This window comes from Lynx rufus, unplaced genomic scaffold (assembly GCF_022079265.1).
Source record: "Lynx rufus isolate CCGP_SWC_20201006 ecotype Redwood Valley unplaced genomic scaffold, mLynRuf1.p SCAF_6, whole genome shotgun sequence".
NCBI lineage: Eukaryota > Metazoa > Chordata > Mammalia > Carnivora > Felidae > Lynx > Lynx rufus.
This window is the reverse complement of record NW_025814878.1, coordinates 20,430,111-20,453,292: the sequence shown is the minus strand read 5'-3', so window position 1 is coordinate 20,453,292 and position 23,182 is coordinate 20,430,111. Positions and strand designations below refer to the sequence as shown.

The following is a 23,182-nucleotide window of genomic DNA, read 5'->3' as shown; positions in this document are numbered from 1 at the left end:
AGTGTGTCATTCAAAGCCACTGTTTCCTTGTTTGTTTTCTGTTTAGATGATTTGTCTGTTGATGTAAATGGTATGTTGAAGTCCCCTACTATTATTGCATTATTATCAATTAGTTCCCTTATGTTTATTATTAATTGTTTTATATATCTGGGTGCTTCTATGTTGGGTGCATAAATATTTACAATTCTTATATCTTCTTGTTGGATTGTCCCCCTTTATTATTATAAAGTGTCCTTCTTTGTCTCTTGTTATAGTCTTTGTTTTAAAGTCTAGTTTGATATAAGTATTGCTACTTTGGCTTTCTTTTGACATCCATTTGCGTGATAAATGTTTCTTCATTACCTCACTTTCAATCTGCAGGTGTCTTTAGGTCTAAAATGAGTCTCTTGTAGGCAGAATATAGATGGGTATTTTTTTTTTTTATCCATTAGGACTCCTTATGTCTTTTGATTGGACCATTGAGTCCATTTACATTCAAAGTAACTATTGATAGATATGTATTTATTGCCATTTTGTTACTTATTTCGTGGTTGTTTCTGGAGATTTTCTCTGATCATTTCTTGTCTTTCTCTTTTTCATGTTTTGCTTATTTTCTTTAGTGATATATTTGGATTTTTTTCTTTGTTCTTTGCATGTTTATTAGTGATTTTTGATATATGGTTACCATAACCTCTTCTGCAAATAGCAGTCTATATGAAGATGATGTTCACTCAAGGTTGAACTCATTCTTTTTTCCTCTCCTGTCTACATTTTAGGTATATGTTTTATTTTATACCATTTAGTATGTGAGATCCTTGACTGATTATTACAGAAATATTAATTTTTACTGCTTTTGTATTTCCTGCCTTTAAATTGTCACTTTTGGTCTCTCTTTTCTACTTGAAGGGTCCTCTTTAATATTTCTTGCAGGGCTGGTTTAGTGGTCATGAACTCCTTTAGTTTTTGTTTTTCTGAGAAACTCTTGATCTCTCCTTCTATTCCGAATGGTGGCCTTGCTGGGTAGAATATTTTTAGGTGCAGATTTTCCCCACTCAGTACTTTGAATATATCATTCCACTCCCTTCTGGCTTGCCAGGTTTCTATTGAGAACTTTCCGGCTAGCCTATGCGGTTTCCCTTGGAAGTTGAAGACTTCATTTGTCTTGCTGCTTTTAAGATTTTTTCTTTATCACTGTATTTTGCAAATTTAATTATAATATGTCTTGGTGTTGGCATGCTTTTATTGATTTTGATGGGAATTCTCTGTGTCTCTTGGATCTGGATGTCTGTTTCCTTCCCCAGATTAAGGAGGTCTTCAGCTATTATTTCTTCAAATAAATTTCCTGCCCCCCCCCCCCGTTTTTTCTCTCTTCTTCTGGCACTCCTATAATATGAGTGTGATTACATTTGATGGAGTCACTGACTTCCCGAATTCTATTCTGGTGTTACTGTCTTTTGTTCAGCTTCATTACTATCCATTACTTTGTCTTCTAGGTCACTTCTTTCCAGCTTCTAGGTCTTTCCACTTCTAGGTCTCCTTCTTTCCAGTCTGCTCTTTACTGCATCTAGCCTGTTTCAGATCTTGTTTGTCTCATTCTTCATCTCTGATTGATTCTTTTTAAACTCTTTTATCTCTGTGGTAAGGGTCTCACTGATGTCTTCCATTCTTTTCTCAAGCCCAGTGAGTATTCTTATGATTGTTGCTTTAAATTCTCCATCAGACATGTTACTTGTATCTGTTTCACTGAGATCTCTGGCTGTGACCTTATCTTGTTCTTTCATTTTGGAGAAATTCCTCTGTCTTCACATTTTGTCTAAGTCTCTATTTCTTCTCTGGGTTAGAAAATCCAGTTAGGTCTCCTGCTCCTGAAAGAAGCAGGAGCTTCTTTATGAAGAAGAGGTCATGTAGTGCTGAGACCCTGGCGCTTCAAGGAAGTGTCTCCAGTGTGTGCTATGTGAGCTCCGCTGTTGTGTTTTGGTTGCTCTGTCCTTCAGGCCAGTCATCTGCAGAGGCTCTCCCTTACCTGCTGTGGGCAGCGTTTGGTCCCTGGTGTGAATGTGGTCAGCTTTAACTAGGTGTGTTCTTGTCTGCTTGTGAAGTGAGACCTGACCACCTCCACCAGAACTGAAGCCCTACAGAACTCTCTGGTCAGAAGATGTTGTGCAGGCAGGGATTTGTGCTGGTCTTTGGGGGGAGGGACCTGCCATGCTGAGACTGAGGCAAGTGTGATTGAGAAGAGCAGTTCCACTGGGGTGCGGGGAGGGGATGTGTGGGGCTTGGTGTAAGCAAGTTAGGCAGCCAGTGTCCATGATGTGCTGCTTCTTGCAGGTGGCTCTGTGTATATGCTGAGGGGCAGGGGAGGGAAATGGTGTTGGCCAACTCCTTTGTTCCCAGAGACATGTCTCCGTGAATGCTGCCTCTCAGAGACACACTCTGAGAAGAGGGAATAATTTCCCTACGGTGTTCCCCAGGCACTCTTCAGATAGTTGTTTCCACATTGTCTGCCACAGGTTTTTTGTATACCTTCTCTCCAGGAGCAGTATAGTACCCTCCAGCTCTATCCTATCCAAGCCTACTGACCTTTAAAACTCCAGGCTTTAAGACCTGCTGGTTGCAAGAACGTCCAAAATTCAGCCCCTTTCATTTTCCAAGCCAATGGCTTTGGGGAAATGTTCTCCTTGTGTATTCCCCTGTGTACTTCTCTCTCTCTCACTCTTCTCCAAGACCACAGCTTCTTTTCCTCCATAGCAGCTGTGATCTATTTCTCCCCCAAATGATGGCTTTGCATTTATTACCATCTTTGATTTGGCCTCTTCTCTCCCTTTAGTTGTGGAGTGCATTCTACCAGTTTTCAGGTCAATTTCTGCGGTATTTAGGATGATTTGATAGTTATCTAGTTGTATTTGTGGGAAAGGTGAGCCTAGCGTCCTCCTACTCCATTGCCATCTTCCTGCTCCCTCTCAATCTTCACACTTGTAGTGTGTGGTGGGAGTCACAGAATGTGATTACACACATCATTCATTTCATCTTTGAAACAGTCCCATAAGGAAGGTTCTGTTTTCACCTCCACTCTCACTGAGGAAACTGATGCTCAGAGAGGTGGAAGAATATTCAGGCGAGTTAGCAGAAGACTGGAACTAGAGTTATTTCATTGCATTTAATGCAATGTGTGAAGAGCGTCTGCCGGTCATCAGTGGGGAGTTGGGTGTAGAGGGAACAGAAGTGGATAAAATGCAGCTCATCTTTTTTGAAACTGAAACGGTTGGATCTCTGCTCTGCTTGGATGCAGCAAAGGACAGCAATGTAATCATCAGGTTGTGTTCGCCTGGATGAGCCATACCTGGGCCCTTGCTGCTTTGTGCCATGCTGCCTGAGGCTGAGTACACTTGGAGGCAGGAGGCTGGGCCCGGGCTAAGCCCCTGGGCTTTATAGAGAAGCTAGGTGAGCCTTGAATGGTTTTTAATTTTGATCATTTGTTAACCAAGTTTAGTAGTTTTAGTTTAAAAGTCATCAACCCCTTTAAGGATTTGATGGGACCATACTCAAAGAAATGCAATATGCACATCGTTTTTTTGCTGGTTTTTTTTTTTTTTTTTTTTGCTAATTGTGAGTCAACTTTAAAAGTCTATAAATAAACTCCAGATTTAAAACTCCTATTCTAATATTTATTCCAATCTTAAAACTATGTAATTTCGAAATAAATAAAAACACTTCTCTTGCTCTAATATTTATTCTAATCTTAACACTCTATAATGAAGAGAGGTTTTTAAAAATGGATAGATCAATCCCAGAGTGAGAAAGCTATAACTTCTAACAAGTGTTGACCTACTTATGTTTGTTCACTGAATTGTGAAATTTATCATATCATTTTAAGAAAGTGGTTTTAAAAGGATCCTTTTTGCACTTAAAAAAGGTTAATGCCGGGGCGCCTGGGTGGCTCAGTCGGTTAAGCGTCCGACTTCGGCTCAGGTCATGATCTCGCGGACCGTGAGTTCGAGCCCCGCGTCGGGCTCTGGGCTGACAGCTCAGAGCCTGGAGCCTGTTTCCGATTCTGTGTCTCCCTCTCTCTCTGACCCTCCCCCGTTCCTGCTCTGTCTCTCCCTGTCTCAAAAATAAACATTAAAAAAAATTAAAAAAAAAAAGTTAATGCCTATGCCCATTAAGAAGCACAATTCTGATGGTGATTTTGTTTTGGGAAAACACTGGATTAAATAAATTTTGAACATATGTCCAATAATATTTAGCACCTTATATTTGTAAAAGAGTGTAAGAAAGTTTAAAACCCTTTAAAAATATATTAATATGGGGGGCGCCTGGGTGGCGCAGTCGGTTAAGCGTCCGACTTCAGCCAGGTCACGATCTCACGGTCTGTGAGTTCGAGCCCTGCGTCAGGCTCTGGGCTGATGGCTCGGAGCGTGGAGCCTGTTTCCGATTCTGTGTCTCCCTCTCTCTCTGCCCCTCCCCCGTTCATGCTCTGTCTCTGTCTGTCCCCAAAATAAATAAAAACGTTGAAAAAAAAATAAAAAAAAAATTAATATGGGGCGCCTGAGTGGTTTAGTTGGCTAAGCGTCCGACTTCCGCTCAGGTCATGATCTCGTGGTTTGTGAGTTCGAGACCCACTTTGGGCTCTGTGCTGACATCTTAGAGCCTGGAGCCTGCTTCAGATTCTGTCTCCCGCTCTCTGCCCCTCCCCCGCTCACTCTCTGCCTCTCTCTGTCTCTCAAAAATGAATAAACATTAAAAAACATGTATTTGAACTTTACAATCTCTGTATTAGGCAAGGGAAATAGTATGTTAATTTATAGATAAGAAAAATAAAATTGGAGGGACGTTAAGTGGATCATCTAGAACTACATGAGGAGAAGAACACACCCAGAATTTGGATTTAGGCTTCCTTCTTCTCATTCAAGGCTCTGTCAATTATATCATACTACATATATTCTCTTCGAAGAAGGATTATATGAAATGGTATTTTCTACTCTAAACTTCTTCTGTTGCACATTTGTATGAAAGTTGTTTTTTTAATCTTTAGAAATTAGATTTTTAAAAATTTCAGTATAAACAGCATAATGTTAAATTGCTAGCTTTTGTCTTTTTTTTTCTTAGCTCTCCATGGACTAGAAAAGGAAAATACTTTTTTCTCAGGGTGAAAATAGATCCTGGTGTTTTTTGGACTCTTCGTAAGATTAATTCACCAGATAATTACCAATAAAAAACACAGCCCAAATCTTATTTGCATGTATAAATGTTTCATTACTTCATGAAATGCACCAAAGGATCTTAACGTGACAGAAATGAACTCAAAGGAGAATTGCCTGTCAAAATAGAAAATGTCAGTATTTTGTGGGGGATAAGTACTACTCACTTTATCCATTTCCTGTTTGAAAGTGGCAAACACCTCATTGCTTTTTGTCAGTGTGTTCTGGAACTCTTCAAACCTTCCGGAATAGAGAGTAAGCTGTAAATAAGGGGAAAAGTACATCTATTTTAGAGCTGCTTTAAGCATACTTCCAGAACAAAACAACATGGCATCGTTCATTATTTGAGAAGAAAGTTGATTTAAAGGAATCCTCAACACAATGTTAACAATGTGTTCTGTTCTTTTGTTTACTATGACATCAACCTAAGTCAGTGAGTATGATTGAAGTACGTCTTTAAAGAAAAAATGGAATAAGAAAATGTGTCATCACCATTTCATTACAGCCTAACTTTTCCCAACACACTTTTATTGAGCACCGAACATACACACTGACTCTATGTGCAAAGCATTGAACATGTGGCTACTGTTTCTGAGAGACATGCACACGTGATGGGAAGATAATCTCAAAGACAACTTGACGATGGGACAGGGAATACTACAAAGTGCCAAGTCTGTTCAGGATGGTGTCAGTCAGAGAAGGAAGTGAGCATGGCAGGTGACCACGTAAGCCATGTTTTTGTGGAGAAGGCGAACCTTGAACTTGGTCTTGAAAGAAGTGAGAATGTAGAGAAATGAAAAGAAGTGGTAGAAAAGGTGGACCCGACATGGGTGGCTGCAATCATACCCGTTGTGCCACGCTAAGCAACCAACCATTTACATTTCAGTCCATTTGCTTTTGTATGTTTAGAAGACAGTGTTATAGCCAATAGCAGTTAAATGTCCCTGTTCATCAAAATCAGTTTATTATACGAATTTTCTACAGATGGAAAGAATGAGTCTCGAGGAAGGAATGCCTTTTCTAATATGCACACAGTATAAAACATTGTATGGGTTAGCATTGGCAAGCGTGTGGTTCACTTCAGGAGTACTTTCTACCTCTATATCCTTATTCCAAGGAATAAGGTAATTTGAAGTAGGAATAAAGCAGGACAGGGAAGGAGAGTGTGTTAAGTACTTGATTGCTAGAGACAGCAATACACTAATTCAATCTTGCTTTAAAAAATGATTTTAGGGGGCGCCTGGGTGGCACAGTCGGTTAAGTGTCCGACTTCAGCCACGTCACGATCTCGCAGTCCGTGAGTTCGAGCCCCGCGTCAGGCTCTGGGCTGATGGCTCAGAGCCTGGAGCCTGTTTCCGATTCTGTGTCTCCCTCTCTCTCTGCCCCTCCCCCGTTCATGCTCTGTCTCTCTCTGTCCCAAAAATAAATAAACGTTGAAAAAAAAATTAAAAAAAAAATGATTTTAGAATAGCATGCTATGAGTGGAGATTTAATATGGATGATACATGTTAGGAAAGCCTCCATTTTCGAATGAGTATTTGGTACTGTTGAATGCTGGAGCAAACCCCAGCTCCTCAAATGGGCACCAAATGACTAGCTGGTGGTACCTGGGACACTGTCCTTTTGAAAGAGAAAATCTACTAACTGGAAGCCAGTAGACTGGAGAGTTCCTGGTCTTGGGGGTGAGAGGTAGAGAGTATGGGAATCAGACTACCCCTAGAACCCTGAAAATCTGCTGATCGAGAAGGGGTCATTCTCAAATGTTGTAGAATAGCAGAGATTTCACTGCAGTAAACAAGAACAACAGAATGATAATGTAAAACCTTTCTGTAGGATAGATTTTCCAAAGAAAAGTCAAACAACATCTGAGTATTGTTTTGAAATCACATGTTGGTTCCATGCATATGTGACAGAGCTTGGGGGCAACTCTGGTGGCCTACATTTTTTTTTCTCATGATTCCTTGGCACACAGATGAAAGAAGACTGAATAAAAGGGCACCAGGGAGTTCATGGCCAGGAAGGTGTAGTAGGGTTTTACACACACACACACACACACACACTGCATAAGACAATCCTTACTCATTATGTACAACGCACTCTTGACATGTTCTGTTTAGTTTTGTTTCACTTTTTTTGAAGTAGTGGCTGGGATCCACTGAATTGATTTCAGGGCCCTTGAGTAGGTCAAGTCCTTAATCTGAGGATAAACTTCTACTGGACTGGCTATCTATACTACTGCACATAATCTAGTGGTCCAGGGTGAGGACAGCTACTCCCAGCTGATCCTCTCCACCTTCATTTGCATTCTTGGTTACATATCCTGTGAAGTTGCTTTTTCTTACTTTCTCTCCTTTCTTTTCCCCACTTCTCGGGAATTCCTGCAGAGTTACGGGAGGGTGGCAGATACTACCGTCCCTGGAGCAGGTCCTCTCAAAGCCGCTCACGCAGCCGGGTCGTTGTAGGCTGCAGACAGGCAGAGCAGGAGTGGGCGCGTGCACAGCCCATCTTGCTGGCACAACCTTGACAGTATCAGCAGGAGCAACCATGCCCACCTCGGCCAGCTTCTCCCCTTCCTTTGGGCAAAAATGGTCTTTTGGGTGTATACATCGGGCAGGTTTTGTTTCCTTTCCTCATGTTTTCTTGTGGCATGGGGGAAGGCAGACACACCCAGAGGGCCAGGAAGAAGTGTCTCATTTCATTACCACTTCTTCTGGCCTTTTTCTAGTGACTGTTTTTTGTTTTTGTTTTTTTTCTTCTCTCCACTGTTGTTCTTTCTTTTTAATTGGGGCAAATACATGTAATGTAAGAGTTACCATCTCAACTATTTTAAATGTACAGTTCGGTATTGTTAACTGCGTCCACACCGTCGTGTAACCAATCTCCAGAACCCTTTCATCTTGCAAAACTGAAAGTCTCTACCCATGAAACAGTAACTCCACATTTCCCCTTCTAAGTACTGTTTTTCATACTCAGCTTTTCTTCCTATTTGACCTCTTTGTGGCAGGTGGCAAAACCTGTGTGGATTATGCTTGTCTCAGGTAAACAACTCTAAAACTCTTTACTTGTGCTAACTCAAAATGGACACTTCTTGTTTACTTTGTGGATATTTGTTTGGTATATGTTCCCTCTCACTATCACGCTGACATGATGCATGTTTGGTTTCATGTGTCATATTCCTGCTCTTATTTTGGTATTTCAGAGAAGCATGGAAGGGACATCCAGAGGTCATCCACAGTACTCCTGCCAGAGGCAGAAATAGAAACGGACTGTTCTAGGGTGAGTCACCACAACAGTTGCTGCAACATTTTCACTGTTATGTGGGTGAGCGACTCATACGTTCTTTTAATGGGGCACCAAATTTTAATTACAAACGTTCACAGCATACAGGAAACAAAAGCGTGTCCAGGAATTGTCTTAGCGAACTTGTGATATTTGATTTGGGAACACGTCCAATTATAATAGCAGTTGCAGAGTAATGTCCTCTCATCCTAGATACATAAGGTGAGGACTTCCGGTTTAAAGGCTGTGATTGCTGTCCTTAATTTACCAAAAAGAGGAAGGAAAGAAAGAAAGAAAGGAAGAAAGAAAGAAAGAAAGAAAGAAAGAAAGAAAGGAAAAAGAAAGAAAAAAGAAAGAAAGAAAGAAAAAAGAAAGAAAGGAAGAAAGGAAAAAGAAAGAGAGAAAAAAGAAAAAACTGAATAAAGCCAAACCAAATTTACTCAATGATCTTTCCCCTTGGGCAGTGTTTTTGTGGCTGCGTGGCTGCGTTGGTATTGCTGACTTTCCACATCCACCATCTTCATCCTTATCGATCCAGTGAACACTCTATTTGTAGTGGCAATTGTATTCCATTGATCATTTCTGACATTTACTCCGTTGCCATGGTTTGTATAATTGAAAGCCAGACATCTCTTTGCTAAGTGAGAATCATGCCCCAACCTGGCAAGCTGTTGTCTTATGGTTGAAGGTGACTTCATCTAGTTAAACGTAATCTGTCCTTGATATTTCCTTAGCTCAGAATGTGGAAATGGGGACTTGAGCCCTCTTGCCTCCTACCACCCCACTCCTTTAAAGCAGTTCTAAACCCGAAGGAAGGGTTCAAGTGCTCTGCAATCAAATCTGTGATTGATTTTGTTTTTCAAGGTTTAAAGGTTTTAAAGCTACAACATCGACAGTTTTCAAGAGGAATTTTTAAACATTTTTATACATAGGGTTTGGGGGCTACTATATTCTTCTTGAAGTCATTGTTGAAGTTTTGAAAAGTGCCTTGAAGACAGGAGACAAAGGAGTGTCCTTGCAGAGAGGGCCACACGCCACAGAAAACAAGGCAATGGAGGAAAAGGCGGGGTTAGCCCAGCTTAGGCCACACTGCTTCTGCTCTGGAAGCTGTCTACATTCAGGAAGTAGAGCTGCACAAGGTCTCGAGATCATCTTTTCCGGGGGTTCATAAACTTTTTTGTAACCAAAGACTCCTTTTGTCTCATATATCTCTATGTAGATCCTCACCTATGAAATAATAATAATGTTAGCTCATACACTAATTGTTAGCATTTTTATTAGTAGTATTACCACTGTGTTTAATTAGGTAGGGACTTTTGATTCTCTTATGGATTAGTCTATCTGCAGCACCTAGAACCTTGTCTAGCACTGAGTAGGTGCTCAATAAATATTGGTTGAATTAATTATGCTAATTATGGGCCAGGTATGGGGCTAAGTGTTTTGCATGCAGAACTTGAAGGCAAACTGCATATCTTACATATTCATTAACTCATTTTCCTTTTATAAACTTAACCAAACATGTGAACAACTGCCATATAGCTGCTGAGTGAGAACTGATATGTCAAAAACAACTATATCTTATTTTCTTTTATCATTTTTTATTTTCATTTTTAGAGAGTGTGTGTGAGTGGGGAAGAGGTACAGAGGGGGAGATAGCATCCAAAGCAGGCTCCATGCATAGTGTGGAGCCTGATGCGGGGCTCAATCCCACGACTCTGGGATCATGACCTCAGCTGAAATCAAAAGTTGGGCGCTCAACTGACCGAGCCACCCTGGCACCCCCTAAAACAACTATATTTTAAATAGTAGCTGCTGTTATGCTGTTATGTTTTGGAAATACTGAAAAGTAATGAGCCTCCCAGAGGTTAGAGAACTCCAACTTGGGATCATGGGTGCATTACAGTATTCTTATTTTACAGGCAAAGAAATTTAGGTTTAGGGAGATTTCGATGAATTACACAAGGTCAGACAAATTCTGAGCAGAAGAGCCAGGACCCTGACCCTGGTCTCTGGACTCTGTCAATAGCAAGGAACGAATGAGGAACATTGGCAAGTGTAAAAACTCCTGGTAGATGCTTTTTCAAATTTGAGGTGTGGCATTGGATCATACCCTTATGTTTCATTCCACAGGTCATTTAAGGCCTAGATTCTGATGCCAGCTGAATGAATGACTCTCTAACCCCATGTCTAATGGTATTAATCTCTTCTCAAGTTCATTATCACCATTTATAGAGAGGAGTAGAGATTGCTTGTCATAGATGATATGAACAATGAATAGCTTCAAATATTGTCTCTTGTACCCCTCAAGGCTCTGTGCTGAGAATAGTACAGAGATAGGGCCAGGAGCCCTGCCTCAATTCTCTGGAGTCTCTTCAAGACTGTGAGGTCACACCTCCTTTCCCCCTGCCTGCCTCTGTTTAGAGAGTGGCCGCTGCCTGCCGCCTACCCCACAACCATGATGTGATGGTTCTGGGATTCCCTAAAGGATGACCTTGAGTTTGTAACTCTAGATTTTAGTTTTTTAATTCTGGACCTGCTGATTTTATTAACAGTAAGAAACATGGTTCAAATCTCTATGTAGTTAGTATTTACAAATGATTTTGATATGTTATTTTATGTTATTGAGGGAAAACAATTTATCAATACATTCGGGACACACACTGGAAAAACTATGCATTAGGAAAGTGAGCTATGAAAATGCGATCTGCATTTTTGTCTGCAGTGGTATAATTTGTGATTTTATTACCCACAAATAAATTTATTTGTGAGTGTCTTATCTTTTCTCATATGCTTTGTAAAAAATGAACAAGTATTCACACAAGCAAGTTTTCAATGAACTTGTTCATTCATATAATGAACAAAGTTTTTGTTTTTGTTTTTGTTTTTACAGTGAACAAGTGTATAGCAGTCAGCACATAAACATTTACAAGTGAATTATCCAAATCTTAAATTAACAGCTGCCCAGCTCGCCAGGCTTCCGGTTTCCTCACTTTCTGTGAATTTGCTCTACGTGACTTTACAGTGTCTTTAGCACTGGCGCATTTCTCCCAGCAGGGGCGCTAGTGTCTCTCTCTCTCTGGCTCAGACCTAGGATGCCTAACCCAGAACCCGACAGGCAACTTTTGCCAGAATGGGCAGAGCCCCAAGGGCAAGGGAGGGATGGATAGAGTCGTCTGTCGCACGAGGCTTTTTATCTTTGAGTCTGAAATATGAATTCTTGTAGTCTAATCAAAACACACACAGGACATCACAAAGCCAGATCAAAACTGTTCCCTACTTGTCCATCATCCCTAGTCATTTATCACCGACAAGGCCAACCTCCGATAGCACAAGAACTTTGGTGCTGACTTTATCTTCCTCATTTTTTTTGATTATAAATAATATCAAATAGGTAAGGATACTTTCAGTATTGAGAGTTCTAGATGGCGCATGTGATCCGTTCACATTTTATTCTTACTTTAATAGGATCACGGGGAGGAGAGAGAGAGAGATGACATATTATGAACAGATAGGCAGGAACCAGGACACCAACTCATTCCGATTGCCCGTCGGGTGCCCTCATTCGTATGTCAGCAAACCTTTTGACTCAATGTTGTTGTTGCGGACCATTTATTTTTCTCAGGTATAATGTGGTGCTTTTATTTTTACTTTAAAATAATAAATATGAAGTTATTCTTCATTGCTAACTCCTGCTCCCCTCGCCCCCGCCACATGTTAAGGCCTGGTGGAGAGTACCTTTGGTTCACAGCGTGTTAATGTGGCAACAAGGAGAGCACACCCCATGCATGGTTGTCCCCCCGCAACCCCCCATTTCACCTGAGCCTGCAGGACTGTCTCTTGTTCCTTCAGCACTTTGGCTTGAAGTTTCCACTCTGCTGCCTGGTTCAGCAACTGTGAGAAGAGAGAACACGTGGAAAGATTGTCAGATTGCTCTTTATGTTACCATTTGGTTATAATTTGTGGATGAAATGGAATAACTTGCTAATTAACCCTCTTAAGTCGTTTTTTGGGAGCTTGGCAAAGTATCTAAGAAAGCTAAGAAAACAGCGTCTAAAAAGTTTTATTCTCAACTAAAGATTTGTGGTTCTTAGGGATAAAAGAGAAAAATAATCTTCAACCCAAGCATAAATCACACAAAATTTAACCTCCCACCAAATTCTGGAAAAGTCTAGCAATCCTGTTCAGTCATCATTCAGTCCCTGCTTGAACATTTCCAGAACCCCCCCTCCCCCTGCCAGATCATTATTGTGAGCAACTGTTGCTTTATGTTGAACTCAAGGTTATTCTCCTAGACCACAGTTCTCCACCATAGCATGCACCAGCGTCTCCTAAGGAGCATGTTAAAATGCAGATCCCTCTCAAAGAATGTAAGGTAGGAAGTATAGGTGTGATTCAAGTCTGTAGTTAGAGCAAATAAACAAGATGGTTTGGGATTTGGTGGTCCATGGATTATATTTTGAGAAACACTGAGTTACAAACTTGACCTATTATTCCAAATCTTGTATAAGATTTACAAAAGAAGTCTCATTCCTCTTCCACGAGGCAGCCTTTCAAATACAACCAAGGCTCTCATATCAAAGATAATCAGAACTGGAAGCTGACAGGTTAAATTGAAAATGTTGTTCTAGACATAAATATGACACACACATATGTAAAACATGTTATTTGAACTTAAGATGTATGTTTACTTATTGATTTTTATATAAAGCTATGGTCTTTGTTTTGGGTATGGGTCTTCTTTTTTTTTAAGTTATTTATTTATTTATTTATTTAGTGAGAGAGAGCAAGAGAAAGTGTGTGAGGAGGGAAGGGGCAGGGAGGGAGAGAATCTTAGGCTCTGTGTCATGAGCACAGAGCCTGATGCGGGGCTCAATCTCATGAACTGTGAGATCCTGACCTGAGTCAAAATCAAGAGTCGGATGTTTAACCAACTGAGCCACCCTTGGGTATGGGTCTTCTGACTGGCATTCAGAGAAGCTTTTTGTTGTTGTATATACATTAGTTTTTTAAACAATAGTACTAAAACCTAAAGATTTAAGATTATTTGTGAAGAAGCTTGATTGGATAATTCTCTAGAGTTTTACCACTTTCTCCAAGTCCTTTATAGCTACTCCCATCTAACTTGACAATTGTTTTGTGCTATTTGGCATTTCAAAGCATTAAGCATCATTTTCATAGAAACAGTTCTTTCTTTTCACACTTACATTTCATCAGTTTCTACATCATTCTGTCGGTTTTCATAACACAAAATCAAGGATAACTGAAAGAAAAGGTTTGGGTGCAAAGAGCTGATTTGTGGTCAGTGCCGTCTTCCTTAACTTGGGAACCCATGTGTAGACACTGGAGTAGCTGTCCAGTCACAGTATTCAACATACTGAGGGATCTGTTAGTGTATTTACAGACAGAATGGTGGACATCATGAGTTAATCTGATTAGTCAAGTAGGTGGCCATCAGTTTAAGAAGTTTCTACTCTAGGGGCACCTGGGCAGCTCAGTCAGTTAAGCATCCAACTTTGATCTCATGGTTTGTGAATTCAAGCCCCGTGTTGGGCTCTGTGCTGACGGCTCAGAGCCTGGAGGCTGCTTTGGTTTCTGCGTCTCCTCTCTCTGCCCTCCCCTGCTTGTGCTCTGTCTCTCTCTTTCTCTCAAAAATGAATAAACATTAAAAAAAAAAAAGTTTCTAGTGGTTTTGAAGATTGACTGACATATATTTTTTCTTTATGCCTATTTAAAAAAATGCCCATTTTTTTTTTGGTAATCAAAACAAAAAATGATAAAATCATTACATAAAAAAACTCGGAGGCATCCCTTTTCTTATCCAAGTTTATCTTTTTCTCATGGCTCACGCCTCCATTTGTGAAAATGGGTTGTATCTCTTCCTCCATGCCTCCCAGAGAATGGTGAAAGTTCATTGTTATAGAAGCGCCAAGACCCACCCCATGGAGGTCTGAGGCAGCTGTGGACTACAAGACCTGTAGGGTCCCCTCTGGCCATCTGAGCATGTGGCACGTTCTTCACTAAGCAGGCTCAGGAGGCCAGTTGTGGGGGGTGGTTCCCTGGCCGAGAGAGGAAGATGGCTGCCTGTTCTGCTTGGGATGAAGGAACCCTCCAGCTCCGATTTGCTGTTTCATTACTTTCAAAAAGAAGCATCATAGCTGGAATCTGGGTAGGTGGCCGTCTTTGAAGAACTGAGGGGGCTAATTTTTTTTCTTTCTTTCTTCTTTTTTTTTTTTTTTTTTACTTAAATCTGCTGTTTTGCTAAACCAGGGTAGAAAAATAGGGGAGTATGTTAACTTCTTGCTAAGGCTGGGTCACCTCAAAACGACCCCTACTCTCTTTCAAATGAATCTCTGCCTAGTTATTCCTCTGTCATGTCTCATGTGTTATGTGCCAAATGTAATGATATCCTATAGGAAGCATATTTTGCCTGACAGGGTAATTATGCCAATAGTGGGGTATCTGTTTTCTTGAATTCTGAATAATAATTAAATGCTTTCTTATTTTGAGAGGTAGCTTGTAGATGGATTTAACAACTTAATCTTTTTATTAAGAGCGCATGGGCTTCTGCTTTGAGATTATCCAATGTCCACCAGGTTATGTTCTCCAAAATTCGCCCTTTTGCTGCCATGTGTGATAACCATAGTTATTATTAAATTGCTCTTCTAGTCTGATTTTCGGTAATTGCAAAGTTTGTGATCAATTACTAAATGGCCAAATTTGCATGATTAGTCCATTGATTGCATTTTAAATCCCTTTTCCCAGCAGCAGACGCACACTTCGACTCATGCCTCTGAAACACATGTCTGAGTGTGATGTATTATCACAGAGCTTGGGCTTTGGAGACAGACACATTGGAGATGTGATGTGTTGGGCAGTGTGACCAACACATATCCGTCACTTAGCAGTGTGTGACCTTAAACAAGTGGTATATCTTCTTTGAGCCTCAATTCTCTCATCTGGAGACGGGCCCTACAGCTGGCTCAGAAGGTTTGGGGTTAATGAGATGTCATTAAAAGCCACCACTCAGTTTCTTAAACTCCAAAACTCAGGAGTCATCCTTGACTCTTCCCTTTCCTCACTGCCACCATCTTCAGACTGTTGGTTTTGTACTGAAAACGTAACTTCTGTCCATGTCCAGTTCTCCTTATCCACTGCCATGTCCCCAAGCCAAGCCATCATCGTGTCTCCTCCAGATTGCTACAGTAGACTCCTTGTCCCCTTTTAGTTCACATTCCACCCAGGAGCCAGATTCATCGTTTAGAGATACAAGGCAGATCATGTTACTTCCCTAGCTAAAACTACCCAGACTTTCTCAGTATATTTAGAATAAAATCCAGGGGCGCCTGGGTGGCTCAGTCGGTTAAGCATCTGACTTCAGCTTAGGTCACGATCTCGCGGTCCATGAGTTCGAGCCCCGCGTCGGGCTCTGTGCTGACAGCTCAGAGCCTGGAGCCTGCTTCCGGTTCTGTGTCTCCCTCTCTCTCTGGCCCTCCCCCGTTCATACTCTGTCTCTCTCTGTCTCAAAAATAAATAAACGTTAAAAAAAATATTTTTTTTTAGAATAAAATCCAAACTACTTTCCCAAGCCTATAAAGCTACACAATTTTGCCCCTGCTTATGTCTCCAACTTCATTTGGAATCTTTCTCCTCCTGGGTCTACATGCTCTTTCTACTGTGACATTTTTCTGTATCTGGGGGACCCCAAGCTAGTTCCAGCATCAGGGTCTTTATTGCAGCTACAGATACTGCTGCTGGAGGCCTCCTCTCTGCCTCCCTGCCGCTAGGCAGGGCTCAGCTCAAGCATCCTCCCCTCTGGGAGGCATCCTGGCCACCCAGTCTAATGTAGCCTCTCCCTCCTTCTGCCCCTTTGCAGTTCCTCCTTATTTCTCTACTAGCACCTATTATTATCTGAAATTTTACTTCTTTGTTCATTTCCTTGCTTATTGCCTGTCTTTTCTTAGATTCTAGTCTCCATGCCGGGACATGGCCTTTTTGGTCTTGTTCACTGCTCAACCCCGGTGCCCCGGGTGACGCTTAGCACAGGGCAGGTGCTTGAAAAAGATTTGTTGAATGGGTGCATGACTATTTTATGTAAAAAACCATGTGGGTACAGTGCCTTCTACTGGCTGGCCAGTGTAGTTCTCCAGGGAAGCCCAGGTTCTCCCCATCGGTCTAGTGCTCTGTGACTATGATCAAAAACAACTTTCTCAGGGGGTCCTGACCCCCAGGCAGACCAGACAAGCACATTGACTAAATGATAAGTACATATTCCTTCTCGCGTTTGTGTCGCTCCTCTGCTTCCTTCATCATTTCTTGTGCCTGTTCCAGTTTTGCATCCACCAGCTTCTGCTGCAGTTCTCTGTGTTTAAATATTTTGTCCAGATGCTAAGGAAAAATAAATTGCACATGTCAAGCTTGGCTTATTATTGGTGCTGAATAACGTACAATAAAAAAAATAGTATCGACACACATGTTTTCCGGGTTTCAGGATTTAAAACACGGGGCGGGGGATAAATGCATTGGCATCACTTATGGCTCTATATAAAAGTCATAAGGTGGTGCAGTCCCCTGCATTTTGCATTATGCAAAGGTGGCTGCAAAAGGCAGAGGTGCCAGAGTTCAGTAATGTTAACCCCAGAAGCTCCCAACGTTATTTTTCTGAATTTAGCAACGACTAGATACCAAGGTTAGTTATGATGCTAGATAGCAAGGTGATGCATACTGCAAGGAAGGGCTATGGCACCATCACTCAGTATCTTGGTGAGATCTATAGATAAAAAACCACCTTCAATCACATTAATACAATTTGTTGTAGTGGATTCTCTTCCACATTCTTGTCTCAAGGGTTGTGAGGCAGCTCTGGGGTACCAGCATGTAGCCCAGAGTCTGGGACTGGGTGGGGAGCCCCCCACTTCAACTCTGTTGGATGCTGGGCAAAACAAGGCTAAGGGTCACAGGTGAATTGATATGCAAATTGCTACTTCCTCCTCTACCTCTTTTGACCTCTCAACTGGCTTAGTGAAGAGAAGCTTCCAATTCTACTTTAGTGCAGCGAATTTCTTAGTCATTAGGAAGTCTAATCGGCAAGAGGATGCAAGGAATTCTAGCCTTGGGGCTCATCTAGAACCAATCCCAAGAATGTACAACTGGTCTACTGGGTCTATTCTGTTCTTCTCTGGGATCCCTCTGAAGAGTATGGATTTTTTTTTTTTTTTTTAGCTTCCTCCCTTTTGCTTCTGCCTGAGCCTCCCCACGTGGTGTAGGATTGATCTTAGTGATAAGACAAAATGGTAACACGGCATTTTGGTTTACTGTAAGGGGTTTCCTCAACTTATCTAACTATCTAACTGCTGCTTCTGTGTGCTACTGGCTCAGTTTTTTTTCTTGATAAAATCCTCATGTTGCCAACAGAGCCACTCTGATTATATTATGTGACATTTAAGGCAGACATTTTAATATTTGGGTGGGAAGAGGAAAATAATATATATAAAGATCTTGAGAGGGCCTCAGAAGTCTTCAAAATGTATTAAATATCCAGATATAACTTTGAAATAATAAAAGGCCCTTTTAGTCTCCCTAATGTAAGCTATTGAAAGCAAAACCCTTTTGGCTTTTGTGACAATGGGTAGGTGATTAACCTCATAGACTATGCCTCCCATCTATATAATGTGGGTAATAGGGTATCATCTAGGGAATAAGGTTGTTGAGACAATGTAATGACATATTGTATGTAAAGTGCAGTACTCAGCACCTTTCCTGGCACTGAATAAATAATACCATTAATATTATAATTATTACATCAGTAATACTATTATTGGCTTGTGGAGCATATAGAATACAGACCCTTCATTTCCATGACATGATGATTCTTAAGAAGGAGTGTGTGAGATATTTCTCGGCTCTATAGACAATGTTTTTTAAAATCGACAAATGCTGTTTTCAAGGATAACTGTGCTGATGGCCTACTACTTCCTATTTATTGCTTTGCTCTGCAATGATTCCAGTTTTGAAGAAATCCCGTATGACTTTCAGCCAGGTATTTTGCAATACCTCCTGTTTTAATTTTGGCTACCAAAAGACATCTGATCCTAAATACTAATCAATTGAGAGGGCTGGCCATAACTTTCTTATTACCAAGTTCTCCACCTTCACAGCCCAGATCTGGATCTATATATAGTGCCCCTAAGTTGTTTGATGTGTTTCTCACCTCCTCTCTGAGCTCATACTGATCAATGATGCTTTTCAGTTTCTCTGCAAGCTCTGTGTTCTCCTGACACAGCTTCATGTTTCGCTCACTCTGCTGTTCAATCTGGGCCTGGATATCCGTCAGAGTAGTCTGGAAATGACTTGTGATCTCCTTCCTTTTCTCTTCTTCCTCACGTGCCCTCTGAAGGGTTTCCTCCTGTGGATAAAAAGCAAAGTCTTTTGTTATGCTGGTTTGCATGCACCTGGGTTTATAGAACGCAGGGTTAGGTCCATAAAAGGAGGTTAGTGTGTAGGGTAAGCAGGACATTTTTTTCTCAGTTCTCTGGAGCTAACCTTGCTCAGCCCCAAAATAAATGTGTGAGCAAAGGTTTCAGTTGTAAATACACAGTCACGCAGAGCAGGTGCAATGAGGGCCTTGAATTTGATAGTTGGTGATGAATAGGCTTGTTTTAAAAGATGACGGGTCTCCTGCTGAGTGCATAAGCTGTAGCGATTCCTAACAAACACATAGTAACATGGTTTTGATTTCTTGTCTGTGGCCTGGAAAAAAGGCCACTCGGCTTTACTGATTGATGAGACAGATCCTGTGTTTCCTTGGTTTGGTGCAGAAAGAAGAATAATAGATCTTATATTCCTCTATAAAAAAAACTACAGCATGTTAACTGCATAATTGTGTTACCCAAGTTTTGTAAATAGAAGTGATCGCAATGCAAACTTTCTCTTAGTAAGAAAAACTTTATCAAAAAGCTTGAAAAGGAAGCGAAGATGGCTATAGATCAATTACAGCAATTCAAGAATGTAAAAAGAAATCTTAGAAAATTTGCTGGATGTTTTATTTCTGAAAGAACAATCAGTCCATGTGTCACATAGGGTAATTGAGATGTTCAATGTAAATTTTGAATCTGAAAGCAATATTATGTTTCAAATCTTTTTTAACTCTCAAATGAAACATCTAATTTTCCCCTCTTCCGCTTTGTTAACATGTAAGAATTGGAAATTAACTTTTATATCATTTCTGTTCTCTTTTCTCCTAAATCCAAACTTTGCCTTCATTGCTAACTACCAACAATGTGCCCAAATTTCCCCCATATCTATATTGAGAATTGTTTGCTTTGTGATGATTCCTCTCATTCTTTTAGAATCAAAGGGTTTAATCTTGCTCTATCATACCAAAGATAGAGACACTGCTGAAAAGTGATCCAGACATTTTAGGATGCCTTTCACTTCTGATTAATTGTTATTATGAGAGCTTGTTCATGGTTGGCAAGTAAAATTATACTACATTTAGTTGCCTCCCATGATCAAATTATGTAATAGGAATTTTAAAAAGAAATAATGATTTAAATAGAAGGAATTGTGCAAATCTTTTTTTATAATAGTTGAATAATGTGATCAAAATAAAAACGGATGCTAAAAATTATGCTCTGGAAATATAGGAATTTATCAGTAAGTGTCCTTTTTACGCTACAATATTAACATATTCTCCAACTCTTATAGAATTCCTGATATCTGAATCATAAATAAGTCATGGTGTAAACATTGAATGACAACTTTTTAGGATTATTATAGGAAATACCTACCCTTCTTAATCTGAGGAAATTAACTGAGGTATTTCCCTGAACTTTGTAGGCTAGCGCTTACTATATATATTTCACTAAGAATGATTATGGCCAGCTGCTAAGAGTCACCGAATATACCTATGATAGTGATTGTCTCCTTACTGCTCCAGATTAGCTTAGAGGTCAACGGGTTCCTAGTTCTAGAACTACAGACTATGATCTGAATGCCATTTGCATTTGTATTCCATCCATTAATGAACGAGTAAATGAAAGAACCATCCCGTGATAGTCAGCAAGTCTGAGCTTGTCACTGGCAACTGGCTACCGAAAGAAGGTGTGGGTGTTAGGGTGGTATTAAACACAGGTCAAACCATCATAGCACCTAATCCTGGCCCCAAAAAATAGCATTTTGCATTTTATAGTAGTTTCTTTTGAGAGAAAAATAAGTCTAGCAAAATTTTATAAAATTTGATTCTATGATAAAGAATTTGTAACAATTTTTGGACGGTGTCAGAGGTAAAATTTTCAAAGTGGAAATTCCAAGTGGAAATTAGTAATGCCAGTAAGATTGAGAGGCAAAGTCTGAAATAACTAAGAAAACAGACTTTGCAAGCATCACTGTGCATCACTGTGCATCTCAGAACTGGTGCTATGCTCTGGCACATCCTTCGGAAGTATTCAGTAAGTGTTTATTCAATGAACCAATAAATTAATAATTTACATACAGACATGAGTAACTTGGACTAGATGAGTCCTATAGTCCTTTCCACTTAAAATTCTGTGATATTCTCATAACCAATCTTACTTGTTCATTTACTAAAATCGTGTTTCCTGAAACACTTAGCCATCTCTTAGTGGACAGTTCTTTCTCAGTATAGTTTGAAGTTCACATTTATTGCTTCAAATATATGAATATTTTGTTGAAATAAACCCATGTCTCAGAACTTCACTCGTCTTTTTCTAAATTATTCTAAATTATGAGCTTTTGTGGGTTTTTTTTTTTTTTGATTCACTGAAGAATCAATTTTAATAAAGAGCAATAATAGTTAGGGGCACTTGGGTGGCTCAGTTGGTTGAGCGTCTGACTTCAGCTCAGGCCATGATCTCACGGTTCATGTGTTTGAGTCCCACATTGGGTTTGCTGCTATCAGGGCAGAGCCTGCTTCAGATCTTCTGTCCTCCCCGCCCCCTCCCGCCCCTCCCCTGCTCACCCTCTCTCTCTCAAAAATAAGCATTAAAAAAAATAGTAATAGTTAAGTTTTTTTGGTGGGAAGAGCCTGGCATGCATTCTTTTTCTATATCTTCCCAAGCTCTCAGCACATGGATTTTAGATGTAGATATACTTAGGTTGTTTCACTAGTATGGCTAAGGAAGCTCATACCACTTTGACCCTTCTACAGATAATAACTATAAGGTCTGGACAAGATGCAAGAAACAACTACTTAGAAACACTGGAGAACTGAAGATAGAATCAGGCAGATGCTAGAGGGAAGCTGACCCCTGTAAAAAATAGTATACTGTAAGTTTCTCAATTTTTTAAAACAGCTTTTAGCTTGAATGAAGACTGAAATTGGCAGTTGCATAGGATGGGTAAAATTCTCATCGAAAACCTACCTACCATGTTTCTGGTCCGAGGAATGAAGAGTTACGGGCAACTACAGCCACTGAAAGATGAGAGGAGGAACACTTGGGTGGCTCAGCCGGTTAAGTGTCTGACTTCGGCTCAGGTCATGATCTCACAGTTTGTGGGTTTGAGTCCCACATCGGGCTCTGTGCTGACAGCTCAGAGCCTGGAGCCTGTTTCAGATTCTGTGTCTCCCTCTCTCTCTCTCTGCCCCTCCCCCACTCGCACTCTGTCTCCCTCTGTCTCAAAAATAAACAAACATTAAAAAAGACTAAAAAAAAAAAAAAAAAAACAGAAAAGAAAGATGAGAGGAGATTCCCGAAAAAGAGAGAGTCAGAGAGAGAGCCTTAAATTCTGTGAATAAATTCTGCCCAAATCTTTGGCTGACCCTGAACCACATATGTGCAGGGCAGACTCAAAGCAGCCTAATTAAGAAAAAAGAAATGAACTGAGTTTGAGCTGCTGCCCAAGAGAGAGAATTTGCAATTTGACTCTAATCAAGTTAATTGCCTGCCTAAAACAACAACAACAACAACAACAACAACAACAGTAACATTCTTCAAGGGGTATAGTAGAATCTATATGCTACACAACACAACAGCTGCAACATCCAGAGTATAGTCTACAGTGACTAGATATATGAAGAACTAAGAAAATGTGACCCATTCTCAAAAGAAAAGATAATCGGAGGAGGCCTATTCCATAATGACCCAGATGTGGAATTAGCAAGGGAGAATATAAAAACAGGTGTTATAAGTATGCTTAATGATTATAAAGGAAAGTATTATCTTAATGAATGAAAAGATAGGAAATCTAAGACAGAAAAAAATCTATAAGAAAGAACCAAGTGAAAGTCTGCAGTTAAAAGTTACAAAATATGAAATTCACAAATCACTGGGCAGACTTAGAGCAGAGTGGAGATGGCAGAGGAAAGAATCAGTGAATGGGAGCTAGACCAATATAAACGATCTAATCTGAAGCTAGAAGAAAAAGGATTGGTGAAGAACATGAAGAGAGACCAAGGAACGTGTGTGGGACAATAGCAAAAGGTTGAACACACATGAGGTTAGAATCTTAGGAGGAAAGGAGAGAGAATGAAACATAAAAAATACTTGAAGAAAAATGGTTGAAACTTTACCAAAATTGGTAAAGGACATAAATTACAGATGCAGAGAAGCTTGACAAATTCCAAATAGGATAAATATGAAGAAAACTGTAGCTCAGCATATAAAGAGGTCAAAACTCTAAAAACCAATGATCAGTAGAAAAACCTTGAGAGTAGCCAGAGATAAATGGCACTATTGCATACTGGGGGACAGCAATTCAAATTATTGTTG

The 23,182-nt window shown here is 40.3% G+C and overlaps 1 protein-coding gene across 1 annotated transcript in view; it reads right to left on the bottom strand.

Annotated features, from left to right (window-relative positions):
- The window catches only part of TXLNB (taxilin beta), a 49,466-nt gene that overhangs the window by 7,021 nt on the left and 19,263 nt on the right, over positions 1–23,182 (bottom strand). The window contains exons 4-7 of the mRNA XM_047101719.1: positions 18,664–18,858; positions 16,722–16,841; positions 12,273–12,347; positions 5,345–5,437 (exon numbers count right to left, since the gene is read on the bottom strand). Coding sequence (XP_046957675.1) covers positions 5,345–5,437; positions 12,273–12,347; positions 16,722–16,841; positions 18,664–18,858 — 483 coding nt within the window. The remainder of the gene's footprint in view (positions 1–5,344; positions 5,438–12,272; positions 12,348–16,721; positions 16,842–18,663; positions 18,859–23,182) is intronic.